Genomic DNA, 23,535 nt, shown 5'->3' with positions numbered 1-23,535 from the left:
ATCATCCTCAAGCTTGATTGTGTCAACGTTTCCTTTTCCGCAGAGATACGGACCCATGGACAGGGAGTTTCCCCTCACGCTCATGGAAGCCCTGTGGTTTCTAGCGTGGCTCAGGACGCCGTCTCTACTCCCACAATAGGCGCATTGTACTCTGGAAACATGGGCCACAGAGAGATGCCATTGTTTTATCAGGTAATGTTACCTGCGATGTGATCGATGATAGCGCCTCGTGTTTTTGTAAGAAGAATCCACAAATATATCAGCGCCTGCTCTTAGGCCACCTCGACTTCCCGAGGCCTGGCAGTGGCCCACTTAAGCTCCAACTTAAAGAAAGCAGAGAGGTTTTTCATTTAAGAACTGCATTCCTGGGAACTACAGAGAGAAAGAAAACAAGAGAGAAGAGGAGAGGAGAGGACGTGGAAGAGCTTTGCACGAAACCCTGCCCGTGTTAAGGTGATACACGGCGTCTGCAGGAAAAGCACTGATGCCGTGCCAAAGCGTGTCATTTAAGGTGTCTCTCCTACAGAAGCACATATGATGCCATTGAGTTCAGCGTAGCAGGGGTGGGAATTTTTTTCTCAAGTTCTGCCAGGACTTTGAGGAGGGCTGCTGATAGAGACCCGTGAAAGAGACGAGGACAGCAAAGAAGCATGATATGCATGAAACTGAATAGCCTCCAGCGGCAGTTTGACTCTTTCAGTATTCATTTTTTGAACTCTTGAGAAGTAAATGTAAATCGCAGTAAAGAAGCTTGAGAAACAGTTGTACAAAGCAGAACCTGCTATGACCTCTAGCAATGATATACATTTTTTCACATCACAACACATATGCCAATATTACATTTTTCAGTTCACCACCTCTGAGACCTCGCTTGTATATGAGTTGACAATCTATCATCACACTGTTTACTAAAAGAATTGAGTAAGTAAGGAATAAAACACCATGGGGTGATCAGCTATAGGAAAGTAATCAACATGGCATGATTCCATGCTTCTAACTAACTTCTACCAAAGTGATGGAAAGGCCAAAGTGTGGAGAAAGAATGGATCTGCTCGTGACCCAAAACATATGAACTCATCGGTCAAGCGTGGTGGAGGTAGTGTCATGGCTTGGGCTTGCATGGCTGCTTCTGGAACAGGCTCACTATTCTTTATTGATGATGTAACTCATGAGCCTCCGATTCTTCTGAGATGGCTTTCTGGTCAGAACGTTTGGAAAGTATGGTAATTTGAGTTTCCATAGCCTTGCTGTCAGCTCAAACCAGTCTGGATATTCTCGTCTGATCTCATGAACAAGGTGTTTCCCTCAGCAGAACTGCCTCTCATTGAATAATGTTCTTCTCTGTGTACTGTAACATAAGTGTACCTTCCACAGATCACATTTTATCCAAACATTTCTACATCTACTCATTTACAGTGTATACCATTTTGCAATATCAGTATTGCTAAGACCAATATCAATAACAAGTGATATATTGTGAAACCCTACTACCTACTGAAAAAAAAAAAAAAAAAACCTCAGCAGACTGAGCAGATATTTATTGAAATGTCAGCAGTCAAAAATGGATGCAAATGAACAACTAGAACACAGATAATAATGCTTAAAAATTCAACAAGGACCTTGTGATAATCATTTATTCACACAATTCATGTTGGGCCAGGCAAACAGCAGTTTATGTACATTCAGTAGTTGTTGTGGTGAAAGGCGTGGAAGACGTTGAGACGATTTGAATCCGGAATAAGTGCTTTCTGAAAACACATCAGCGCTTCAAAACAAAATACACACACTCGCCCACACACAGTAAACAAAATTTCAGAGAAAGCACTGCTGAAATGGTAAAAAAAATTTTTTTTTTTTAAAAATGGAGTCAGGATTTACGGAAACTGTAAAAACCTGAATATACAGATAAAGTCCAATCGAAAGCATTCTTCTTTATTCCTGTATTTATTCTCAGATGAACAGCTCACGTGTTTAAGTGAGGAAATTTCAGTTCAACCCGGCAACATTGAAAGAACAATAACAATAACCTCTATTCCATTTTATTAGTATGAGGCTGAATAAAATTAAACCCACCTTCCAGCCATGTACGCTTCATTTGAAATTTCCACATCCTTTGCGTAACCTTGCATCCTGATATACAATAGTTATCACCTTCTTGAATTTGAAGGAACATCCATGTTCAACGCTCCTTTAAACGTGTTATCAATAAGGAGCCTTAGAGACTGCCTTCCAAATGGATGGACGGACTACCTTGTGAATAAACTACAATAATTCGACCTGTCTTCAGTATGCATATTGCAAAATATTGTCTAGCCAATTATAGGCATGTGCCTACTCAATACAGGTGGGACACAACGCATACTCTAATCTGACTAAAGCTGTAATAAATGAACAAAATATTTACCGTACTAGATTATATTGGTGCATCTTACAAAAACTAGTCAACTTGATTTAATAATACGTGACACACCTGAGAAAAATGCGCATGCTGTTGAGCAACCCAAGATTCCACCCAAGTGAAGCGAAGGCACGACGAAATGCCTTTTTCCCCATTTGCCAACTACCAAAAAAACTCAGATAAATCTGATAGAGGGAAAAATTTAATTATATTTCCACAATTTCACTAATTGCTCCCGATTCATTTATATCAGTGTGTTTCAATTCTAAATTTAAAACAAACAAAAATTATTAAGACTTTTAAAAAAGCCACACAACCATTCAACAAAAATCCTTAACACTTTATGATACAAGAGTTCATAGCTTAAATAATTCTAGAAAAATATCTGCTGTACATATGACACAATTATATACATAGTGTAGTCCTTGTTAATGAGTTCCGCATGAGGAAACCAAGACGTCAAGTGGGAAAACTGAAGAAAAGTTCAAATCACAGTTTTAATGCTTGTTTCACAAGTCAAATATTTCATATTTAAATGTGACCACTAACTCGGTGCACCTTCAAAACGTGCTGAATTGTTAATAGTCGAATGGAAGGTGGTGCACAATTGACATGGTTCTGTATGAAAAATCTAATTCCACACATCTTTCATCACAAAAAAAGTCAGTAAGTTAGTAAAAAGGGATTGTTTCTTTATCTATTGTGTACTCGAAACTAGGGGTGTGATGATTTATTGGTAGGTCTGTGCATCATGATAAGAAAATCTTAAATAGTTATACCGTTAATGTTTCGCTATTGATGTATAAAATGTTTTGCTGATCACAAAAAACTTGTAAAGAGGTGAATGTGAAATATGTATAGGTAAATAGGTAAATTAGTATTTTGAAATTGTTTTAAGAAACTACAAACTATGAGCTTGAATAATAAAAAAAACCTTATCAATTCCCATATTCAAATAATTTAATTATACTTAACATGCCAAAAGCCTTGATATTGGATTGATATAAGATCATCATAACATCAGCTTTTGAAACCACCATTAACTCCGACCTAATAAGAGGACTGGATTGTTCAAATAAAATATGATGAAATTTTTTTTCCCCTTCATGGGTCAAATAATCAAACAATGAACACAAGCAGGGGTTCAGTGTCCATGACAAATAGCTTGGCTATATTTCCAGATTAAATGGCAGAAAAACATCACGCGTGGTTGTAGAAAACAATCCGCTGCTGGAGGTTGACAACAGAAAGGGAAATGAGAGGTTGCATAGTCTGCTAGAGAATCTGTTCCTGTGCTGATACCCGGAGTTTTCCAGGCCTCTGTCAGACATTGTCAAACTTGTGTTTTAAGTAGTCCTTCATCACCTTGGCAATAGGCAAGTCCTCCAAGAACTTTAAGCTTTGAAGGCCTATGCACTGACGAATCTTTATCCGACACAGGTCCTGCAATGTCCTGGGTTGGCCTGGAGAAAGAGAAAAGATTTTGCAGGGTGAATACTACATTTACTTACTTACTTGCTCATACATACTCAAACAATGGAAATTTCAGGATAAAAAATAAAACTAGATAATCTAAAATCATCAGACATCAATCCAGGATGCAGACAGTAAAAGATTTTCGCATAACTCCTGGTTTATACTTCAGTTCCCATATGCATGCTTTTTTCAGGAATGTGAAAAGCTGCATTTTTTTGTCATATTAACTGCAAAAAGAGAGAGAGAGAGAGAGAGAGAGAGAGAGAGAGAGAGAGAGAGAGAGAGAGAGAGAGAGAAACAGTAATGGAAGTTTTGCAGCTGTTATAACCTAAGTGAAAGCAGGATTTGTTTCATGGACGTTCCACAACATTAAATGCAACTAGAAATGGTTAAGAGTTATCATTGGCAAATTGCTGTGGTATGAAATGACTTCATGACGTGCGGTTGAAGGAAAATAATCGACTTCAGAGTAACTCCACTTCTTATTGGACCACATCACACCAACCCAGTTGTCGCTTATTATTTTCATACAACACAACCCTGAGTGTTTTATTCCTTATGTAATTGATGGGGACTTATTGCAAACCATGGGTGGATAAACATTAGTTAAGGCAGTTTTTCATTAGTCAGTTCATTTCTTTCATTCATTCATCTTCAGTAACCACTTTTTCCTGTTTAGGGTTGTGGGAACACTGTGCAGAAGGCCAGAATACATCCTGAATGAGACACCAGTCCATTGCAAGGCACACACTGATTCACATCTAGGTGCAATTTAGCATAGCCAGTCAACCTACATGCATGTTTTTGGGAAGTGGGAGAAAACCAAAGAACCCAGAGGAAACCCAAAACAGACAAGGCGACAACATGTAAAACTCTGCACAGACAGTTACACGAGCTCAGGGTTGAACCCGGGACCCTGGAACTGTGAATCGACTATTGTGGTCATTATACCGGGCACGTTTGCTGCGGTCCGAATCCGAGGGCGATTGTTCCCAGAGCCCAGATTATTCCCATTAAATTTCTTAATTTCTGGAAAGAAATTCCAGAAATGATGAAGATGGTGATTGAAACATATCAGGGGAAGGGTTACAAAGCTGTTTCAAATGCACTGGAACTCCAAAGAACCACAGTGAGAGCCATTATCTCCAAATGGAAAAACTTGGCACAGTAGTAAACATTCCCAGAAGTGTCTGACCTTCAAAAATTCCTCCAAGAGCACAGCAACTACTCATCCAGGAAGTAACAAAAGAGCCAAGGACAACACCAAAGGACATACGGGCCACTCTTGCATCAATAAAGGTCACTGTTCATGACTCCACTATCAGAAAGACACTGGGCAAAAATGACATCCATGGAAGAGTGGCGAGGTGAAAACCACTGCTAACTCAGAAGAACATTAAGGCTCGTCTGAATTTCGCAAAACATACCTTGATGATCCTCAAACCTTTTGGGAGAATGTTCTGTGGATTGAGGAGTCGAAAATGGAACTGTTTGGAAGACGGTCCCGTTACATCTGGTGTAAACCAAAAACAGAATCCCACAAAAAGAACATCATACCTACAGTCAAGCATGGTGGTGGAAGTGTGATGATGTGAGGATGCTTTGCTGCTTCAGGGCCTGGGCAGCTTGCAGTAATTGAGGGTAACATGAATTCTGCTCTCTACCAGGAAATCCTAAAGGAGAATGTCCGGTCTTCAGTCCATATGAAACTCATGCGCAGCTGGATTATGTACCAAGACAATGATCCAAAACATAGGAGTAAATCCTAGTCCTAGAAGTAAGTGGAAATAGCGTTTGGTTGCAGTTATTGCGGGTAAAGGTGGCACAAACAAATTAATTTTAAGGGGGCAATTAGTTTTTCCACACTGGTGATAGGTGTTGGATAACTTTTTTGCTTCAATAAAAAAAATTAAGAAATTAAAACTGTAGTGTGTTTACTCATGTTGTATTTTGTTTGAAGATCTAAAACTAGTTAGAATGAAAGACCCACAAAAACAGAAGAAATCAGATACGTTTTCACAGCACTGTACAACTGCACAAACTTGAGTGCTGCCTGATTGTCAGCATTTTCAAACTAAAGTGATTAGTGTCATCACGAATGTTTAACTTTGGATGGTTGCTCGGTCCTTCGTTGTGAGGTACAGAGTCAGCGTCAGCACACTTGTGCAGAGATTTTGAGTGTACGAAGCCATGCAGTATAAGCACGGCTTTAGAAATAAATTAACTGGATACCATGACATCAATTCTTTTTATATGAATCTTATTACCATCAATAATAAAATTTTACTCCGGAACATGCCTGTACTTAAGACTTGAAGGCCACAAGTTGCCTCTTTCAGCCTTTGGTTCCTGTCTAAGAAGATCTGAGGCTTCAAGGCCACTGGCTCTGTGCCCCCCTTGTCTTAAAAGATGTGAAGGAAGTCAACAAATGAGTTCCAGGAATCCAGCACACGCACTTTATCAGTTCTAATAGCCAAGCTCGTCCTGCCTCCGTGCTGTGGCACAGACACACACAGAGGCAGCTGGGAAAACCACTACAAAGGCCTGGGTAGGACCATCTACAGATGCTATGTACTGTCACACACAGGAGCATAGAGGAGGAAAAAAATCAGCACACAATACATTCAAAAATCCTGCCTGTCAGGCCTCAATAAAAGTGTTTTTTCTAATCGATAACCAGGCTGAAATATGATCTGGCTGACGGTTGGGCTTGAATAGACCCCGCAGTGCATGTGGGGCTGAGACGGCCAGCTTTGATATGGTGATATCAAAGTTGAAGCAGAGCGCAGGAATGTGGCCATTGTTGTCTACTAGATCATTAGTGCTTCAGGGGATACGGCTCGCTTTTCTCACACGCTGGATTGTTCGCACAGGCAACGGGGCTAGCTTTGGCCATGCTGAGACCACTGTTCCACTTACTTAGTAACAGTGCTTTCACTCTTTTATTCTATTCCTTTAAAGAAAAAGAAACCAAATACGATATCCATGTTTCACTGTTAATATAAACCTTAAGACACTACCATTAGTGGTAAACAACAGACACTTTATTAATTATTAGATAACTAAAAATATATGTTGTTATTAGGGCTGGGCGATATGAGAAAAACATCATGTTACTTGAGGACACTTCTGTGATGCAGATCACGATAAATAATTTAGCTAACAAACCTTCTTCAAAACAGTAGTAAAATAAACAACAAAAAACCAACAACAACATTTAACCGAGTTTGATGATAATAATCTTCTTCGGCTCTGTAGGCATTATTGAAAAGTAAGTTAAACATTTTTTAAGATCAAATCAGTAGCATCCATTCAGTACCATTTAAATTGTAATTATTAAAAAAGTTTTTTTTTTAAACAAATCACTACACCAACGATATCTCAGAAAAGTGTATTGCGCAATCATTTATCACAATATCGAAATTACTTCTATTAGAGATGCACTGATGTATCGGCCGATAAAGGCTATTTTTCCCCGCAATGGACCATCGGCCGATAGTTTAAAAACATCCGACGATCAGGGCCGATTATATCCTGTCAGTCAAAAGTGGGCAGGAAAACACATCAAATTCGTGCGGTGTGTAAAGATGATGTCTCGTGTGAAATGATGACAAAACTGCAGTTTGTAAGCTCTGTAAACTCTGCACTGCTAAAATTTTACACCGGACACTGCAGCAGTGAAATCGAGTCTACAGTCGAGTCAAAAATATTCTAAATCTATGGGGCATTTAAGTACTCAGACCACTCCAACATTTTAGAACATCCCAATTTACCAGTAGAATTCCCCCAAACAACAGCTCATACACTGTTTAAATAAACTCAATGCCGGATGTACTTGTGTCCTTCTAAATGCCCAATTTTCTTAAATTATCTTGTAAAACAATTTGTGGACTCTGAAGGGACAATACTGAGTCCAAGAGGACTTCCTCTCATATAAGGCCGCATGATATATAGTCTGTTATTCATTATCACAATACTGGAGTTGGCCAAACCAAAAATTAGGAAGATGTTGAAAACTGGTATTTTCATGAAATGTGGTTACAGAAGATCCAGATGACTCCACAAATAAATTTAGGGCAGTAATCACCATGTCACATCAACACGGATGTTCAAATATTTTAAGAAATTTGAAGTATAGCATGAACAGAATATGTGGTAGGACCTGGCAGAAATACTGATTGGCTAATAACCATCAATCATAATCAGTCACATTGATGAATGTGATGCTCTTTATAACAACCATCAAATGCTAGAAGTTGCTAGAAGACACTAATGACTTGCAGAAAGTGATTTTATTTTCTTGGGCTGTGTTGTGCTACTCAGAAGCATTTGGCTATAGTTTGACCATAAAAATGATAAACAGGTCATACAGAGAACACAAACAACCCTAGTTCTCGCTGAACCACACCTTAAAAGAAAAATAAATCTCATAGTGGCTTACATACATGTAACCTCCTGCAGGAAGTCGAGGCAGGGTCGGCTGGTGCGGGACATGCTCGCTGAGACGGCGGCAGGCGTCTGGCCCTCATAATTGCGTGTGTTTGTGTCAGCTCCGTAGGCGTAGAGAAGCTGCGCACAGAGCACGTCATCACGCAGAGCCGAGAGGTGAAGCGGTGTCTGACCGTCCTCTACGCGTCCAAGGTTGGTGTCTGCCCCGCGCTGTAGGAACATGCGGCAGTACGCGTGGTTGCCCTTGATGACAGCGTAGCGCAGCAGGAAGCCGTTCTGCACGTCGATGTTGGCGTGGTGGTCGAGTAGCAGCCGCACGCAACTCGAACGCTCTCGGATGATAGCCAGCTGCAGTGGTGTAGTGCCCTTGTCACTCAGTGGGTCTACATCAGCATGGAACTCCAAGAGCAGGCGCACAAATGAGTCGCGTCCATAGTGTGCAGCTACATGCAGTGGCGTCCAGCCGTCGTTGCTCTTGGCATTAATGATGTCACCGCGATGCTCCGATTCCAGCATGAGGCGAGCAATGCGTGCACGTCCGTGCATGGCGGCATAGTGCAGCGCCGTGAAACCACCAATGAAGTCCTTTACTGTCGGGTCCGCTGTGTTTATGTTTTTTTTTATTTATTTTATTGAACACACACACGCGCACGCACACACACACACACACACGCACACACACACACACAGAGCGAGAGAGAGAGAAACTTAATTCAGTGCAGCACAGTGACACACGGGTCTTCAAGCTTCAAGAGATGCTATAAATTGTTTAAAAAGTAGTAAACTTTGATAAAAAAAACTAAAGTACATTTCCTTAATGATATATGGTTCAAGCAGCTCTATACAATTAATATATAGTGTCTCTTTCAGTATAGAATTTTCTATATTTCTGCATAAATATAACCTAAAACATCATCAGATTCCTAAGTCCTAAGTGTAGATAAAGAGGACCCAATTAAACAAATAAGACAACAATATTATACTTTTGGTAATTTATTAATTTAGGAAAATGATCCAATATTACACGTCTGCGAGTGGTGAAAGTATGTGAACCTCTAGGATTAGCAGTTTAATTTGAAGGTGAAATTAGAGTCAGTTGTTTTCAATCAATCGGATGATAATCAGGTGTGAGTGAGCACCCTGTTTTAACAGGGATCTATCAAAGTCTGATCTTCACAACACATGTTTGTGGAAGTGTATCATGGCACAAACAAAGGAGATTTTTGACGACCAGAAAAAGGAGTTGTTGATGCTCATCATGCTGGAAAAAGTTACAGAACTATCTCTAAGGAGTTTGGACTCCACCAATCCACAGTCACACAGATTGTGTATAAATGGAGGAAACTGAAGACCATTGTTACCGTCTCCAGGAGTGGTCGACCAACAAAGATCACTCCAAGCACAAGACGTGTAATAGTCCATGAGGTCATAAAGGAACCCAGGCTAACTTCTAAGCAACAAAAGGCCTCTCTCACATTGGCTAATGTTAATGTTCATGAGTCCACCATCAGGAGAACACTGAACAACAAATGGTGTGCATGGCAGAGTTGCAACGAGAAAACCACTGCTGTCAAAATAAAATAAAAAAAAATAACAATTTTGTTCAGTTTACTCAAGATCACATGGATAAGCCAAAAGGCTATTGGAAAAATGTTTTGTGGATGGACTTTTTGGTTTAAATGAGAAGCGTTTGGAAAACACTACATTCCAGCATAAGAACCTTATCTCATCTATGAAACACGTGGTGGTGGTAGTATCATGGTTTGGGCCTGGTTTGCTGCATCTCGGCCGGGACAAATTGCCCTCATTGATATAACAATGAATTCTAAATTATACCAGCGAATCCTAAAGGAAAATATCAGGACATCTGTCTGTGAACTGAATCTCAAGAGAAAGTGGGTCATGCAGCGAGACAATGATCCTAAACACACAAGTCGTTCTACAAAAAAAATGGTTAAAGAATAATAAATTTAATGTTTTGGACTGGCCAAATCAAAGCAAGCAGTTGATGTGAGGAAACCCACCAACATCCCAGAGTTGAAGCTGTTCTGTACTGAGGAACGGGGCAGAATGAGTGCAGGACTGATCAACAGTTACCGGAAACGTTTAGTTGCAGTCATTGCTGCAAAAGGGGGTCACTCCAGATACTGAAAGCAAAGGTTCACATACTCTTGCTACTTGCAGATGTGTAATATTGGATCATTTTCCTCAATAAATAAATGACCAAGTATAATATTTTGGTCTAATTTGTTTAATTGGGTTCTCTTTATCTACTTTTTAGATCTTTTGTGAAAATCTAATGATGTTTTAGGTCATATTTATGCAGATATATAGAAAATTCTAAAGGGTTCACAAACTTTCAAGCACCACTGTATGTGCATGTGTATATCTATCTATCTATAGATCAAGAGGATAGCTTTATGTATAGATATTGCTTTTTAAAATACTGACAAATAGTGTGTGTTAATACCTTTGTCCTAACCCAGTTTCATAGCGCCATCTAGCTTCTGGCATAAATTCCTGCACCTATAAAACTCCCAGTACATCATTGTAATTCTCAATCTTACTGGGGTAAATCAGTAAACCTTCAGTAATTCATCTGAAATGTTTAATACAACAACAGTTTCTACACTATCAAAAAGAAACTCCAGGCCGCCTACCTCCGTGCTCGAGGAAGACACGGACGCAACGCTCCTTGCCCTTGGCAGCAGAGAAATGCAACAGTGTCCAACCGTTGGCGTCCCTGATCTTGGGCGAGTAGCCCTGCTCCAGCATCTTGCGCACGGTGTAGACATCGCCGGCTGCCACCGCTGCCTGGATCTGCAGCTCCTCCTGCAGGTCCGGGTTCCTTCTGAAGTGATGGTTCAGCATCCTGTCACATTGCGCAGCCACTCCTGCGTCCCTGAACACAGACACACGACTTATGAATAAGGAGCACATCAAGAGTCAACACTGAATGTGAATGAAAAACGGCACGCGACAGACAGACAGGTAGAGACAGAAAGACAGACAGATTATAAAGACAGGTAGATATAGACAATCATGCAGATTGGCAGATATATTGACAGATAAATGAAAAGGCAGGCATAGAGATTGGAAGACAGGAAGATAGAGGCATACAAAAACACAGGTGGTTATAAAGCAACCAGGCAGCTAGATAGATGCATAATTCATCCTGTAATGGAATAGTGAATCATTTCCTCAGGCAAACACTAGTGTTCCACATTCAAATATAACAAACTGCAAACAGCATAAAACATAGAGGAAAAAAATAATGACAGCGGCTCGATTCAAATAACATCTTTTAGGTGTGAAGTGAGGACAGAACAGAAAATCTCATAACCAAACATTAGCTAAGACTTGATGACAGAATATCTATCTGAACTGAATCTCAAGAATAAAGTGGGTCAAGACAGCAAGCCTAAGCACAAGTCATTCTACTAAAAGAATGGTTAAAGAAGAATAAAGTTAATGTTTTGGACTGGCCAAGTCAAAGTCCTGACCTTAATCCAATAGAAATGTGATGGAAGGACCTGAAGCAAGCAGTTCATATGAGGAAACCCACCAACATCTCGGAGTTGAAACTGTTCTGTACTGAGGAATGGGCTAAAATTCATCCAAGCCGATGTGCAGGACTGAGCAACATTTACCGAAAACATTAAGGGGGTCACGGCAGATATGAAAGCAAAGGTTCACATACTTTTGCCACTGACATATGCAATATTGGATAATTGCTCTCAATACATAAATAATAATAATAATAATAATAATAATAAGTCTTTAATGGTCACATATACATTACAGTGAAATTCTTTTTCTTCGCATATCCCAGCATGTTAGGAGGTTGGGGTCAGAGTGCAGGGTCAGCCATGATACACCGCCCCTGGAGCAGAGATGGTTAAGCGCCTTGCTCAAGGGCCCAACTGTGGCAGCATGGCAAAGTTGGGCCTTGAACCCTCGATCAGTAACCCAGAGCCTTAACCGTCAAGTCACCACTGCCCCAATGACCAATTATCATATTTTTTTGATTCATTTGTTTAACTGGGTTCACTTTGTCTGATTTGTGTGAAAATCTGATGATGTTTTAGGTAATAATAATGCAGAAATAAAGAAAATTCAAAAGTGTTCACAAACTTTCAAGCACCACTGTGTATTGTGTTGTTAGCCTAGGAAATTAGGTTTCCTGCCAACCAAAACATGAATGGACAGCACATTAGAGCATCCACATGTCCCATGGGATAGCTAATGGATTTATGAATTGTCCACCCCTGACCATGCACGCTTTTTACATTATTCAAATGACTCCTCTAACGCGAACGTTTATTATTCATTTTTAAAATCTAAGGCCATATTAAAATCAACTGTGAGTGTTCAAGAAATGTTGCCTGTTGGTGTAAATGAAACATTTACCCTTGATTAATGTATAGCAGTTCATTAATCAGTTCCCTTTGTGTTTTGGGCGCATTTTTCAGTCCGGCCCAACCGGCATCAAACTTCCAGTTGCAGAAACGTCACAAACCTGTGAGCAAAAGCATAAGATTGAATATTAATTAAAAAAAAAAAATGAACACATTATTACTCAACAACTGTTCTGATATTGCCTCTAAGGGATCATGAATTTAATACGAGAAGCACAGATGTCACTCACCTAGCGCTGAAAACTGTTGTGGTAGTGGGCAGTTTTTACTTTAATACAGGCGGTCAGATTAACATGGGAATGTACAAGTTGTTCAAATGGCTCGGCATTCATTCATTCATTCATTCATCTTGTTACTGCTTTATCCAGGTCAGAGTCATGGTGGTTTAAATGACTAATTTGTTTATATTTTGGGAAACAGACCTATCTATAGTTGTGTCCCAAATGACGTACTAAACACTATGCACTTACATTGTGCACAATGTACCGTCTACTGTATGAATATTAGAAGGGTAATATCGTCTCAAATGGAACACTAATGGTTTTTACTAACCGGAAGTATAAGCGGTTTCCCAGTTGATGGCAAATGACGTCAAACATACGTAATGCAACGCTACTGGCTTTAGCAAAACACCCAGAGTCAACGAAAATTAATTTCTTCATTTTACCGTTTGTGTCAATGTTACCTTTTACAACCAACACAACCTTTTTTTAAATTTTTTATTATGAGCAAATTTGAGCCAGAAATCTGCACCTGGTAGCCCTCCCTTCTTCCGTTATGTAAGCAAAGCTGTGACGTTGAGTGCATGAAGTGTACAACATTCTCACACTTCCTTTTTTCAGTTGAATAAGTGCATCCATCATCCGGTTACTTGAAGTGCGCTTCTTCTTGTTGGAATTTTCAGTGTGAACACGCTACTTGCACTATTCATACTACAAAATGGCATAGAATAGTGCTTAGATGGGTAGAAAACATCACAGGCAGGTACAATCAAAAATAAAAACTACAGGAGCAGGGGGACTCGGGCTCGAGTAGGATTAAAAACTGTCTGCAAAACAAAACATAACGTCAAACTGTCTTATTTATAGCCATGAAATAATCACTAATGGATACAGGTATGTACGCACGTAAAGGTAACTGCTGTTGGCATTGCTGCTGCAGGACCTTAGTAGGCAAGGGCAGTGGTAGCTCACTTTAAGATCTTGGACAACTAATCAGAAGGTTGTGAGTTCAAATCCCATGTAAACAGCGATTACTGATGACCTTAATCCAACTAAAGTCATACTCAAAGTGTAAACAAATCGAATTAAGACATGTGGAGTATTCCTATTTTAGTTGCATTAGTGATGTGCATTATAGACATGTCCACACCTTAATCACACTATTAACGTCGTGTGGGAGTTTTCACCGCATTTTGCGTCGGCAGTGCTCAACCGTTTGACGACAAACAAGAAAGCACGGCTGCGTCCAAAACTGTGTACTTACCTACTATATAGTAGGGAAATACATGTATTATGGCTACTATATAGTAGGTAAGTATGTGGATTTGGATGCAGCCCACGGCTTCAAGCAGTCGTCTATTTGCACATATAGCATGACAAATAATTAACTGCACTTGAAGCGTTCATAAAATTAAATTTGAAACACCCAAAACTGTACACGGTACCAAAACGAAGACTAACTGTATGTCGATACGTGAGGTTCTGGAGGGAACGTCGGATGGCGTGGCGTGGGGACGTAATGACGTGTGCTGTTAATCGATCTACCTTCTATAACATGTAAAACCTGAACATGAAAGGAGTATTCTAAAAGCGACTCATGTCAACACCTTAATTACAATATTGTCTTAGCCAGAATAAGGTCAATAATTAGATTCTTGCTGTCCATGTAAACGTAGTCAGTGATACAGTCTGGGACAGACAGAAATCAGCCCCAGCCTCTTCTTCATACCATTCTGTGCATTTTTCCTAACAACCACTTGTGGTTCTGTCATTCTTAGTTCCACACACACACAAAAAAAAAACATTAAAAAAAATAACCAAACATTTATTAACAGCAAATAATCCGCACTATTACAACAACAAAAAAAGACACCTTATGAGGAGTTTTCTTTATCTTTATCTTTAATTGAAGACAGCTGGCCTGTTATTGTTAGAAAGTCACATTCGGTAAACATCATTCAGGGGGCTAGCAAGCAAGCAACTAACATATCATTTACAGCAAATAATATGAACTATTAGCTGTTGCTTATAGAAGCTGAAAACTAAAGAACAGTAATGAACTCAACTCAGTTTTAGCTACCTAGGGACGAATAAGCTTTGCTTAATTAACCAAAGCACGAGTAGTTAGTCAGGAGAAGTGTTCACATTAACACCACCTAATATTATTATCAAGGGTTAAACCGCTGAAACTTACACAGTTTAGCACTTGTGTACATCAATGATAAGTAATAATAATACCAATATGTACACATATTATACTATTACTACCGAATGACAGTCATGGGTCAACTCTGGATATTTTTATATAATAAACTCGTTTTCACTTATCTAATCAATTCATTAAAAATGGAGACCCTGACAGCGATATGCCTCCTGTCCTCTTAGCCATAACCTCAGCATACAGTAACGAGTCGGTTATTAATTATTATTTTTTAACTGTATTGTTATTCCGAGATGGTATCGTTTAGATTTATACGAATACGATTTTTTTTTTTTTTTTTTTTTTTTTTTTACAATTAGAACTAACCGAATACCGCTGGTTATTTAAGACGTTTTTCCTCATCATGTGTCAAAGAGTAGGTCTCTTTAAACACACAGAGAAAATGTCGTTTTCACCATGAAGCAAAAAGGAACTTTCTCATGTAAATTTAATGTTTTTACCGCACAATAACTAGCCCAGATTCACGACTAGAATGGCCAAACATCGAAGCAAGCCAAGTTAGCAAGCGCCGCTAGCCAGCTGGTGTTATGAACCAGGAGCTGTTATGTTAGCTAGTGCTAGTTCCAACTAAACAGTCTGGCACTTAATAAAGACAAATCTAAGTGGAAGACAAGACCGTGCCGTTCGCTGTCATTATACAGAGGTAGTTAAGCTAGCTAGCTAGCCCAATGATAACTCAGCTAACAATAATGCAAACCTAACAGGCTAGTTAGCTAAATTAGCTCCTACCCAGGAGATGGTAACTAATTTCCACAGCTGCATTGCAGATCCTTGTGAACGAACTTTAGAAATTAAAGTTGGTGCTCATACTTAACTGTATCTGGTCCGTTGTGGCAGCAACCGCTTAAAAGAAAACGATATAAAAACTATTCAAAGCATCACACTTGGAACAAAATGCAGCTAGCCAATTAGCCGTCCACTTCGGATAGGGTGCATGTAGCCAATCAGGAATGAAGACGCGAGCCGTCAAGTGTGTCTAACTGCTGCAAAAAGCGTCGTCTATTTGCGACCGGCGATGACTAATTCGACTACAAAAAACAAGCCTGTCTAACACTTTAACATTTTAGGGAAAAGGAAATGTCATACAAATATAAGGTTTTCTCACCCCACACATATCAATGTAACAAAGTTAGCCCTCATTAAATTCGACAAATTGAATACAAATCAGGCTACAATAGGGAGGGGAATTTACTTCCGGCAGCATCACTGACGTCACAAACTGCGACTGTTTTCAGTGCTCATGCTTGACAGTAAGGAAGAACAGCATGCCGGATGTTTATCTCTGTTAACGCGTAATTCAAAAACTCAAGAGAAATTAGGGTCTTTTCATTTGGATTAACTCCAACGCGGCGATTTAGTTCCTCGTTTATTTACTTGAGTTGGACTTGTGAGCAAGTAACGTTATTTCTCATGTTTGTCAAACTCTAGTGAAGTTCTTAAATCGTTATATTATAATAGTCTTCCACTAGTTTAGCCTATAATATTAAAACAGAGAGTAGTATGGAATTACGGAACTCTGAATATAGAAATTGCACCTGCTGCCACTTCATCTTCTCCATTTTGTGTTGTTTGCTGCTGATCAGTTTGCTGTACACATACACATACGCATGAACATGGATTCACAACATTCAGACTTACAGGCTGTGTTCACAGATTTACGGTCTGGAGTTGTTCCTGCTATGAGCACTGAGGAACTCGCAAGTCAGATTTCATCAGCCATAAACTGTTCTTTGCACATTTTACTACAATCTCCACACAGCATGACAAGTGAAGACACAGAGATGACTGGCATGTTCCTTACACTCACTGGAAAAATCATCTCCACGCTGTCTTCAAAAAGTCTGCCAGGAGATGTCCGCGTGTTCTTTGACGAGGCCATGAAGAGACTCTTTGGGGCCTCTAACCTGACAGCTGATCTTGTGAGTGTGGACTTTCCACAGATGTTGGAAGTGTCCTCCTATTGTTTTCTCCAGTTCCCAGTTCCTTGTTTCATAGTTACAATCTGATTTGAGAAAACCAGATCCAGGATTATGGCTCTCTTTTATTTTATTTTATTTTATTCTTGCCTTAGGTGTGTCTGATGAACTGCCAGGACAGGATGTTGTCTCATTTAGCTGCCAAATGCATGGCTTCTTTTGTCATATATGACATCAATAATTCTGTGAGTATTCAATTTACATACATTTGACATAAATTCTCTACATATTTTACATGTACTAGATCTGCTTAACATACATCTACTGCTTATAGATAGATAGATAGATAGATAGGTAGATAGATAAACACATGTACATAGGAATTCATAAAAAGTAGATAAAAGTACTATAAAATCAATCATGAATACAACATACAATACATAGACCACATTGGCTCAGTATTAGTTATCAACAGTTTTGCTACAATGGCTTAGGATTACAAAATCTATGATAGCTTTAGGACTGCAATTGCCACAAACAGTTTTGCACTCAAGTCTCCATCAGTGAACAGTTGATAACTGCAGCAAAACAGACTTTATGTGAAAACTATAATGAAGTTCCTGGTTACACAATTGCGCTATTTGACCATGTAGTACACAGTTATAGAAGGGAATTATTTTAAATCGTACTATCCGGTGTCATACAGATGAGGATTGGTTCCCTTTTGAGTCTGGTTCCTCTCAAGGTTTCTTCCTCATATCGTCTCAGGGAGTTTTTCCATGCCACCGTCGCCTCTAGCTTTCTCATTAGGGATAAATTGATACGTTTAAAATGTATGTCCTCACTTTATATATTTCTTTAAACCTGCTTTGTGACAATAACCATTGTTAAAAGCACTATGCAAATAAAATTGAATGATGCATGCCTGGGCAACACATTGTGAGCAGGCAAAGGGTGAAGATGAGGATGAATGAATGTACAAATGCAAATGATGGTCTGGTGTGTTTGACACAGAGTGGGCTATGCACACAGTCTACTGTTGCAACTGCATTGAACATGAATAAGACCGTAGTTAGCGTCAAACTAGTCTGGCCATTTACCTGAAATCTCTCTCATCAACAAGCGTGTCCATCCCCACAACTGCCACTCACTGGATGCTTTTTGTTTTTGCACCATTCTGGGTAAACTCAGACTGTTGTGTCTGAAAATCCCAGAAGATCAGCACTGAGATCATATTTGTTTTCGCATTCTGATACTTGATGTGAATATTAACTGAAGCTTTTGATCTGCATGTGCAATATGATCAGCTGATTGGATAATTTCATAAAAGGTTTATATAGGTAGATAAGTGTTCTTAGTAAAGTAATTGTCAGTAATCACTACACATTTATACCAAGAGATACATTTCTTGTAAATCTGTGAATATTTGTTTATTGCAGATTGGTAGCAACCCGGTATGGAAGACCGCCTTCACAGAAACATTTCAGAGTTCGGCTCCGAACTGTGCCCTGGACACACACCTGTGGGCCCTGACAGAAGTGATTAAAAGGATACTGAAGTTAGACTGTGTTAACAAACAAGGTACTGAAGCCCCTAAAAATGTTAGTCTTTTCAGAATTTTAGGTAATTTCAGATAACTCCAGGAATTTTATCAATACCAAAATAAAGAACATGTTGGTGTACGTATGTCTTAGCTGATGCGCTGCAATGGCTAAGGGCTAAGCTGCATTACTGGAAGAATTAGCTCATACCAAATGTTTAGTCATCAGTGACTACGTTTACATGGACAGCAGTAATCTAATTATTGACCTTATTCTGACTAAGACAATATTCTGATTAAGGTGTTGACATGAGTCGCTTTTAGAATACTCCTTTCATGTTCAGGTTTTACATGTTATAGAACGTAGATCGATTAACGGCACACATCATTACGTCCCCACGCCACGCCGTCCGACGTTCCCTCCAGAATTTCACGTATCGACATAGTTGGTCTTCGTTATGGAACCGTATACAGTTTTGGGTGTTTCATTTTTAATTTTCTGAATACTTCAAGTGCAGTTAAATATTTGTCATGCTATACATGCAAATAGACGACTGCTTGAAGCTATGGGCTGCGTCCCAAACTACATACTTACGTGCTATATAGTAGCCGTAATACATGTACAGTATTTCCCTTCTAAATAGTATGGTAAGTACGTGGTTTCAGACGCAGCCGTGCTCTCTTGTTTGCTGTCAAACGGTTGAGCACTGCTGTGTGTCTACATTTACTGTCGCAAAATGAGGTGAAAACTCCCACACGACGTTTAGTGTGATTAAGGTGTGTACATGTCTGTAATGCACTTTGATAATGCGACTAAAACAGGAATACTCCACATGTCTTAATTCCATTAGTGTTTACTTCGAGTATGACTTTAGTCGGATTATCAGAAATTGCTGTTTACATGCTAGTTTCTTAATCAGAGTATCGTCTTAATCGGGTTAATATCGGATTATTGTTGTCCATGTAAACATAGTGATTGTGTTGTTTTCAGCTCTCTGCGATCATTGACTTTTATGGGGGTTTTGTCGGCATCACTGAAAGCAAATCAGATGTGCTATGATCATGTTTGGTAATTTACAGCTGATTGGCATTATCGACATACACACATGTATATGAAGAAAATCATCATTATTGAAACTTTGTAAAGCTGACTGGAGAGAAGTTTTAGTAAAGTTTGGCCTATGAAAACATTTACACACAACTTCTAAAAAGATTGATGAATGAGGCCTGATGTCCCTAAACTCTTTAATGTAATTGTATTCCCTGCTCTAGCACTGTGAACATAAATAGTTTATTTGTTTTAGGGCATGTGTAAGCTATTTTTCTTCTTCCCTATACAGCAAGTTTGTGACAGTTACAATTAAATGATCGTGAAATTGTTTTGTATATAAACTGTAAGATGGAGGGGGATTTGTTTTCTTTCACCCAGAAACCAAGGGAGATGAAAATGTATTGCGCTTTCTGTTGTTGTTTTTTTCCTGCAGAGATTTTGATGAAACTTCTTGCTGATTTTGAGTCATCCCTCACTTCCTTGTATCCAAAGCTACTCTTTCAAGACAGTCCTGAACATACGCACGCGGCAGAAAATGACAGAGACTCAGTCGAGTTAGAGCTCAGTGTATGTGCACTCCTGGACCTTGTAGAAGTCCTCAGTGCTGCTAGGAGGTGGCATGGCCTCTGCTCCTCCATTCAGAGACTGGCGTTCCTCCAAACTTCAGCACTCCTCCATCTGACGCTCTCCAACATGAAGGAATTTGTAAAGAAGCGAGCACTTCTTTTGCTGAAGCGGATTCTCGTTCAGAGAGCAGGGGAGGAATGGGGTTTCGGTGATAATCACTCTAATGAGCGTGATGAGGAATATTGCACTGATTTGCTTGTGATGGCTGATGCTGTGCTCCAGGAAGTGGAAGCTGGTTGGCTTCGGAAGTTCCATGTCAAAACTCAGGCGAGTTTCTTCGGTGGGAACAGAGTGAACGTTTCGGATGGAGAAATGAAAGATGCTGTGATGCTCAGGGCTGTGAGCTTGATTCTGATCAAGTGTCTGGAGATTAAAACTCGGCATGTTTCTACTCAAGGTGAAGTGATTGTGATTTGATCAACCCCTTTACATTTTCATAATATGCTATGTAACATTCTACATTATGTTCTATTGACAGGATATACATTAGGTAATATGGTTTCACAAACTAGCATTAGAGGAAATTGTTCATTCATGAATGTGATCTTTTGAAGAATTGGGTGGTATGGGGCACTCATTTTTTTTCGGTGTGTCAATGCAGTGTTGGGATTTAAATGGTCAAGCAGCTTCTTGATGATAAGGTCATGTCCTCTCTATACTTCAGGGGTTTCTTTTGGGTATTCTGGGTGTCCACCCCCAGTCCTAAGACATGCATTGTAGGCAATGTTAGGATGTTGATTGGCATTTCCAAATTGTCCGTAGTGTGTGATTGGGTATGCGATTCTGCCCTGCGATGGGTTGGCACCCACCTTGTGCTCTGAGTTCCCTGGGATAGACTCCAGGTGACCCTGTGTAGGAGAAGCGGTATGGAAAATGGATGGATGGAAATATATATGCCCTGTGATGGACTGGCATCTCATCCAGGGTTTGTTCCCACCTCACACTCTGTGTTAAGTGTTAAGTGAGTAAGTGGTGGGTTTGTTGGTTGAATTGTTGATTGGTTGGTTGAGTGAGTTGTGGGTTGTTTGATTGGTTGGTTGAGTGAGTTATGGCTTGGTTGATTGGTTGGTGAGTCAGTGACATATTTCACTTATTAAATACTCCATAGTGCACTTACCACTAAATAATGTTTGCCTGTATGTTAATGGCCTACAAAGTTAGCTTAGCAATTACTGGACACATTGATTTAATTGATTTACCAAGTCATAATTGTGAAATGAATAATGATGAAATCTTGTTTGAGATTTTTTGGGTTCCATTTAGCATCCTTAAGGGTTCTTTAGTTTGTCTCTCTTAACCCATAAATGAAGAAGGAACCGTTAAAGGGTCTTTGTAGCCACTGATCTACCACTGAACATTCCTTTTAAGAAATATTACAAATATTTTTAGTATTATTATTATTTTTAGTATTCATAATATTTCAACTGATTTAGAAAGCTAGAACTGTAGAACAACCAAAGAACCTGTATGAAACCCCACTTTTTCTAAGTATGTACTTTAAAATATAAATCCCATATTTGACCATTTGCACTTTCACACTTCCAGCAGAAGATGGCAGTCTTTCCATTTTGATCAAGCTCTTGTGTGTTTTGATGTTTCAGGAGCTCAAGGTGCCTTTGATGTTCAGCCTTGTCTTATGGAACTGCTGGCTTTTCTCCAGCAGCAGGTGCTTCAGGTTAAAGCGGTCACACATCCCTGCTCTTGGATCTTAGTAGTGTTCGCGGACCAGGATGACGACCTGATAGAATCAGCCAAGGTTTTGATTACCTTGTATTTACATCAGAGAAGGTAGGAAATTAGTTGTAATGTTGAGGAGATTGATGCTTGGGTGTGTGATTTTCATTTGTTTGATTTGTCGGCACTCAGATAAGGTTTTTTTTTCCCACTTTTCAGTTTGAGTTCATCAGACGGTGCAGCATGTGAATGGGGATGTAACCCTCACTGCCACTTTACTCTCCTACTCCGAAGTCTCTCCTTCGACCACACTGTCCTCCTGGACTTCCTCATTTCTGATGAAACCTGCTTTTTGGAGTACTGTGTCCTCTACCTGAAGCACTTACGTGACCACTGGCAAGATTTCTGTAATGCATGTTCTTGTATTGAAAACTCTGCAACTGAGACACACACTCTGTCCCTCCCACATTTTTCTGAAGCTTCAGTAAAATCACAACTTCATTATGACCCTCAGTTTAAAGTTGTTGGATTCAGGCAAAGTCTGGTGGATTATGAGAACTCGGATGATTCTGAGGACGAAGACAAACGCCTGTCAAACCTCCAGATGAGCAGGAATGATGAGGAACCAGTAGCAGAGATCGACATGAGAAAAGCAGGAGCACAGGCTGTGTCTGCATCAGCAGATACAGTGGAGAAAATAAGCACTGCCTCCACTGAGGGTCTGAGAGGGAAGGTTGTGTTGTGCCTTGCTGAGTTAAGGATTGTTATTAGTAGACTTCACAGCAAGGGGCTATTCCCATACAACCCTAGTTGTCTTCTTAAATTGCTGCTGGCTATTGAGACTAAAGGTCAATTGGAAAACCCAACAGCACCGCAACTTAAATAATTTAAGTGTCTTAATGATCTACAGCTAAACATCATCTTCAAAGAAGATGAACTTCCTCTACCAAAACCACTGCAAATTGTTTTCTAAAATTTCTTAAACAGAGTCCAGAATTACCATAATCTTGTTTGAAAAGATGCCTTTAAAAAACAAAAAAAAAACAAACCCTTTTGTATCTGGTTATAATATATATTTTAATTCATTACATGTTTATGTATGTTAATGGAGGATAATGTATGTAACTGTGGTTCTACCCCGAGTCAACAAGGATGGTTATTTCACAACGACTGGAGTTTTTCCTCATTTGCCTGATTCCACACTGTATACACATAATCATCACCCTGTGACTGTGACCCCCCCCACCCCATGGGTAGGCTAAAAAGGTCCCCGCTATGTCATTCTTGTCCTCTGGCCGTTCACGTCAACCATTCACGTCAACCAAGTGAACGAGGAGGCCATGGTAGCTTATTTCAGAATTGAGAAATGCCCTGATTGTGCACCTTGCCAGACAATAACAGACAGCACTCATAAGCAGTGCCAATACTATATTTTACTGAGAATGAGAATCGCTCAGTCTTGATACTGTTCTCTTTTGTGGATGAGAATCACTTCAACTCACCACAGAGCACATGGGTTGTGACAAAGTAACCGCTTTGCAAAT

At 39.6% G+C, this 23,535-nt stretch overlaps 2 protein-coding genes across 5 annotated transcripts; one reads left to right on the top strand and one right to left on the bottom strand.

The window, feature by feature from the left end:
* Nucleotides 1–1,618: 1,618 nt before the first annotated feature.
* asb7 (ankyrin repeat and SOCS box containing 7) lies at nt 1,619–16,371 on the bottom strand. 4 transcript variants are annotated; one of them, XM_053635614.1, is made up of 5 exons: nt 15,999–16,371; nt 12,734–12,842; nt 10,984–11,225; nt 8,320–8,925; nt 1,619–3,861 (listed from the first exon to the last, which is right to left on the bottom strand). In XM_053635614.1, exons 3-5 carry the CDS (start codon nt 11,192–11,194, stop codon nt 3,722–3,724), a joined length of 957 nt encoding a protein of 318 aa, XP_053491589.1. In that variant the 5' UTR covers nt 11,195–11,225; nt 12,734–12,842; nt 15,999–16,371; the 3' UTR covers nt 1,619–3,721. The 4 variants fall into 4 exon arrangements, with proteins under 4 accessions (XP_053491589.1, XP_053491591.1, XP_053491588.1 ...); XM_053635616.1 differs by lacking the exon at nt 15,999–16,371 and having other exon boundaries at nt 12,734–13,154; XM_053635613.1 differs by lacking the exons at nt 12,734–12,842; nt 15,999–16,371 and having other exon boundaries at nt 8,316–8,925; nt 10,984–11,688.
* Nucleotides 16,372–16,452: 81 nt separating this feature from the next.
* Nucleotides 16,453–23,216, top strand: lins1 (lines homolog 1). Its single transcript, XM_053635610.1, has 6 exons — nt 16,453–17,102; nt 17,255–17,344; nt 18,539–18,680; nt 20,124–20,714; nt 21,919–22,105; nt 22,211–23,216. The coding sequence occupies exons 1-6, from the start codon at nt 16,791–16,793 to the stop codon at nt 22,875–22,877; spliced, it is 1,989 nt and encodes a 662-aa protein (XP_053491585.1). The 5' UTR covers nt 16,453–16,790; the 3' UTR covers nt 22,878–23,216.
* The last annotated feature ends 319 nt before the right edge of the window (nt 23,217–23,535 follow it).

This window comes from Ictalurus furcatus, chromosome 10 (genome assembly GCF_023375685.1).
Source record: "Ictalurus furcatus strain D&B chromosome 10, Billie_1.0, whole genome shotgun sequence".
Classification (NCBI taxonomy): Eukaryota; Metazoa; Chordata; class Actinopteri; order Siluriformes; family Ictaluridae; genus Ictalurus; species Ictalurus furcatus.
The sequence above is the reverse complement of the archived record's forward strand: the minus strand, read 5'-3'. Positions and strand labels throughout refer to the sequence as shown.

Bases quoted from the DNA above. Each gene is read 5' to 3' on its own strand.
- asb7 (XM_053635612.1), bottom strand. From the start codon at position 11,263: ATGTGCTCCTTATTCATAAGTCGTGTGTCTGTGTTCAGGGACGCAGGA. The intron at 8,926-10,983 runs GTAGGCGGCCTG...ACATAAACACAG, and splicing joins TGTCTTCCTCGAGCACGGAG to CGGACCCGACAGTAAAGGAC. The intron at 3,862-8,319 runs GTATGTAAGCCA...CTCTTTCTCCAG, and splicing joins CTTCCTGCAGGAGGTTACAT to GCCAACCCAGGACATTGCAG.
- lins1 (XM_053635610.1), top strand. From the start codon at position 16,791: ATGAACATGGATTCACAACATTCAGACTTACAGGCTGTGTTCACAGAT. The intron at 18,681-20,123 runs GTACTGAAGCCC...TTTTTCCTGCAG, and splicing joins AGACTGTGTTAACAAACAAG to AGATTTTGATGAAACTTCTT. The intron at 22,106-22,210 runs GTAGGAAATTAG...CCCACTTTTCAG, and splicing joins TTGTATTTACATCAGAGAAG to TTTGAGTTCATCAGACGGTG.